Consider the following 3,888-nt stretch of genomic DNA (forward strand, 5'->3'; position numbering starts at 1 on the left):
CCTTTGACATAGCTTTGGTCTTACTCATGTCCCTCGACCTGAAGGTAAACTTGGTCTCAAGGTTTCTAGAAGAGTAGCGCAATCTGCTAATAACCATTACACTATACTTCCCTGTGATGCCTACTGAGAAGATTTCTATGTCTCTGAAACCAGAAAACTTTTTCGACCTCAATCCTTCAAACGATGTCCCTCGCTCTTCACAGAGCGAAAACAATTCAAGGCTATTTAGCCATTCCAAGGAATCATGTTGTAACAAATAGCTAGACGAATATTGTATCAGACTTCACGGCACTCCTCAGATAATGGCTAAGATTCTTTGCAGTCGTGATAGGTTGACACTACGTCGACACGGCCATGTACCTATAGAGCCAGAGTTATGTGCCAAGTGTGAAGCTTGTTTGGGTTTAAACTTCAAAGGGCGTTTATGCTACGCCATCTTGCATCGTTCTAGTTCAAGTTTGTATGTGTAAACTGGTTCTCAAGAGCGATTACTACTCACATTCAATGTACTGACTGCGAGTCACACAGTGAGTGAGGGTTTCAAGAGTATCATTTGGGTCTTATACAGCGAGAGCCCTCGAGCCTCTATGATACTTTCATCGCCAATTGATTTGTATGTTGATTATGATTTATTCTATTAGATGCATTTCTATAAAAAAGGTAACTCCAAAACTAGTACACGTCTCCCTTTAGTTGTTTGTACACGGGTATGTTAAACCTCTCCCTCGCCTTGTCCATCACCCAGCCGAAGCGGTCCAGTAGCCCTCGCCGTATGGCCACAGTCACGATGCCTGCCACCGCTGCGACCAAGAACAACACCAATGCGATCACGCGGCCGGGAGTCCACGTTCCAGGGTTCTCCACCACAGGGTACGGTGTGTCATCCATGCGCATCAAAAGAAGTAAAGATGCTGTCCATCCCGTGAAGCCCTTGCCTCGCCTGCCATGTCCAGTGACATCAGAGTACTGCTCCCACACAAAACCTGTGTCGTACCAGCTGTCGAAGACCTTTGCCAGTATGCGGCGCCTTAGCTGCTGCGCGAGCTTCTGCACCCACTTCTGCTCTTTTCCGGGCCACCGTCCTATCTCGTTGAGCCGTAGTACCGCTAGGACATTGATGTTCATCCACACAGCACCGCGCCAGTAGTCATCGCCTTGTCCATACTTATCCTCCTTGATGCTCAAACTTCGAATGCCGTAAGGCGACCAGATCTTGTTCGGGTCATTGAGCAAACCCAGAACGGCGTTGAGATTGGGGTGATCCGCACCAAGGTGGCCAGTCAGAAATGGTATGAGTGAGATGTAACCAATATGGCACACCTGCTTATATTCACCTTTTGGATCAACCTTTGTCTCATCCTTGGAATCATCCTTAGAGTCGCTCTTGAACAGCACCGTAGAATCGCAGTAGATTCTTCCTACCGGGTCGTAGTGTAAAACATCGAGATTGTGCTCTATATTCTTCGCCTGTTTGCCATACATCTTGGCATCCCCGTCTTCGCCCAAATACTTCGCGATTCTTGTCAGAGTGCGAGCGGATGCGCCTACCCACGACAGCGCGTCGACATGTAATTCTGCGGGATGCGGCACATTCGCGCGCGGAGAATCGTCCAGGCCACTGGTTAGGGTAAGCTCTGGGGTGCGCCCACGCCACCTATAGCCTTCGTCTGGGATAGTCTCATTTGGGCGAGTGTACGCGTCACTGAAGTCACCGGCCTGCGTCCGTCGGAACCAGTCATATTGTCGGACAAGCAGGGGATACAGTTCCCGCAGGAGTTTCTCGGATGTTTCGGGCGAAGCGAGATGCTGGGACGGTCTTCCAAGATATGAAGTCTGGTTATCGATCTTATCTAGTATCATCGGCAATACCAGGGCAGTGAAGGTAAGAGGATTTGCGTGGTGAGGATACTGAACCTGGAACTCCTCAGGCACTTTACTCCGTGCCTCAGGTCCGAGAATTTGTTCTCGTGCAATCCACCCATCGCTGTCCATGAGATTGTACCAGCTGCGCAGGACCGAGACTGCAAGGTCCAAGTCCCACTCAACTACTGGGAGCAAATGGAAGCCTTCGTCCCAAAGAAATCCACGAGCGAAAGAGGACCTAGAAGGGGTATGTGATAGAAGCGATGTTGGTTCGGCTGTTGTTATTTCCGCTTGCGCCATCGCACTGGCTGTATCTTTCCAGAAGTCTGGCTTTTCCTCTTCGTATGCTTTAGCGTGCGTCAGGTCGACTTTGCTGTCACCATGGAAGTATCCAAGACCACCAAGAAGATTAGACAGCAAAGACTGTTCGAATGAGACATGCTCGGGCTCAAAAGGAGGGTGGTATGGCGCCACCCAAGGGAAAACATTATTTATACGTTGCTGATACATCGTTCTAATCTCATCGACTTTGCCCGCGAAATTGGCGGCTAATCAAATATTAGACATTTTCGAACGATCATCAAAGAGTGATCATAACTTACATGTTATAGTCTTCGTGGTTGACTTTGAATAGTAGATCAAGTCTATCTACGAAGATAATCAGCGAGAGTGATACGGTCTAGGGACTCTATAATTTCTTCAATTACCTCGAAAGGTCCCTCAAAGACTGCTTGTAGAAAATGCATGTTCGCAGTCCGATGACCGCTGGGTAGCCCCGCCCCTCCCGGTGCAGCACTAGACGCGGCTTTGATCTGACTCGTGAGGACAGCTGTGCGTGCATGTTAGATGATTCTCTGCACTGATAGCACGGAGGAAACCCTTACATTTCGCTTGCCAGGTACTAGACTCTGGAACCTGGATACTCTTGATCGCAGGACCTTCGACGATGTTGCCTTGCGCTACGTTGATGACCTGAATCTCAAAGCCTCCAAGAGAAGGATCTTCACCGGTACAGACAGCGATGACCTGATCATTTCCTGCGGGCGTATCAGCCGGCTCACACCGCACATACTTGGTCGGTGATTCTGCAGCGCTAGGGTCCGGCATGTCTTCTAATGCGAGATGGAAGATGACTGCTGTCTTCGTAGCGCGTCTCTTAGGAGCACCATCGACGCGAACACCCCAACTCTTCCCGTCGGGTGTCTTGATGAACGATGTAGTAACATCCACATCTATGCTGGTATCATTGATCGTCTGGATGCCTCCAGACCGGGTGTCATAGACGGTCCAGCCGAATTTGATGTCATCATCCTTCTCACAGGTATCCCGCAGCGCTGAGAATGTCAGTGGTAGGAACTCGGTTATTGTGTGATAGAACTCACATTTGACGAGTGCGTCGCTGCTCTCTCCATTGCCCCACATTAATCCCATGAGCAACGATTTTGGCACCTGTGGCCGGACTCCGAAATACAGATTTGGCCGGTAAGGCCCCCATCTTAACGAAGCATCTTCCGATGTCTCTGCTGTCGCAGAACCTGCCCAAAGGGTCAACGCAGCAAAGATCGAGACAAACGCGCGAAAGAGCGACATGTGCGCGCCGGGATTGCCCATCCTTTTCCTTGGTGTCGGTCGTGGCGCTCAGGGGCACACAGAGGAGCTGAGCGCGAGTAGCGGTGCTGAGTGGCAGGTCTCAGATTGCGCTGGAGATAAGAGATTACTGCAGTCCCATAGCGCGACAGAAACCGAGTCCGCGAGGCAAGAAAGGCACCAAGCCAAGTGCCTATTCACTCTAAAGTGTTCGCAGCGTACCCAGCTCCGCCCAAAGCTCTTGATCTCTCGACAAAGCGACGCTGAAGTTTGATGTTCTTTTGACGTGCTGCTCCTTTTCTTAGCTTGAAATCAAGAGCGGTTTAATTTCGGTCCAGGCATGACGTCTCCACCGCATGATTAGCGTCATCGTGCTAGCAGCACGTGCTTGGTATAACGATATTAGCTACTTGCATAACCCCTCTCATTCCCCCCCCC

General features: G+C 50.2%; 1 protein-coding gene across 1 annotated transcript; it reads right to left on the bottom strand.

Annotated features, from left to right (window-relative positions):
* Positions 1–672: 672 nt before the first annotated feature.
* Positions 673–3,294, bottom strand: UCRPA7_7539 (putative mannosyl-oligosaccharide glucosidase protein; the record flags this gene model as incomplete). Its single annotated transcript, XM_007920068.1, has 5 exons — positions 673–2,411; positions 2,466–2,511; positions 2,571–2,692; positions 2,748–3,197; positions 3,246–3,294. 5 exons carry the CDS (start codon positions 3,292–3,294, stop codon positions 673–675), a joined length of 2,406 nt encoding a protein of 801 aa, XP_007918259.1.
* Positions 3,295–3,888: the final 594 nt, after the last annotated feature.

This window comes from Phaeoacremonium minimum (genome assembly GCF_000392275.1).
Source record: "Phaeoacremonium minimum UCRPA7 unplaced genomic scaffold PA7_03_scaffold_538, whole genome shotgun sequence".
Taxonomy (NCBI): domain Eukaryota; kingdom Fungi; phylum Ascomycota; class Sordariomycetes; order Togniniales; family Togniniaceae; genus Phaeoacremonium; species Phaeoacremonium minimum.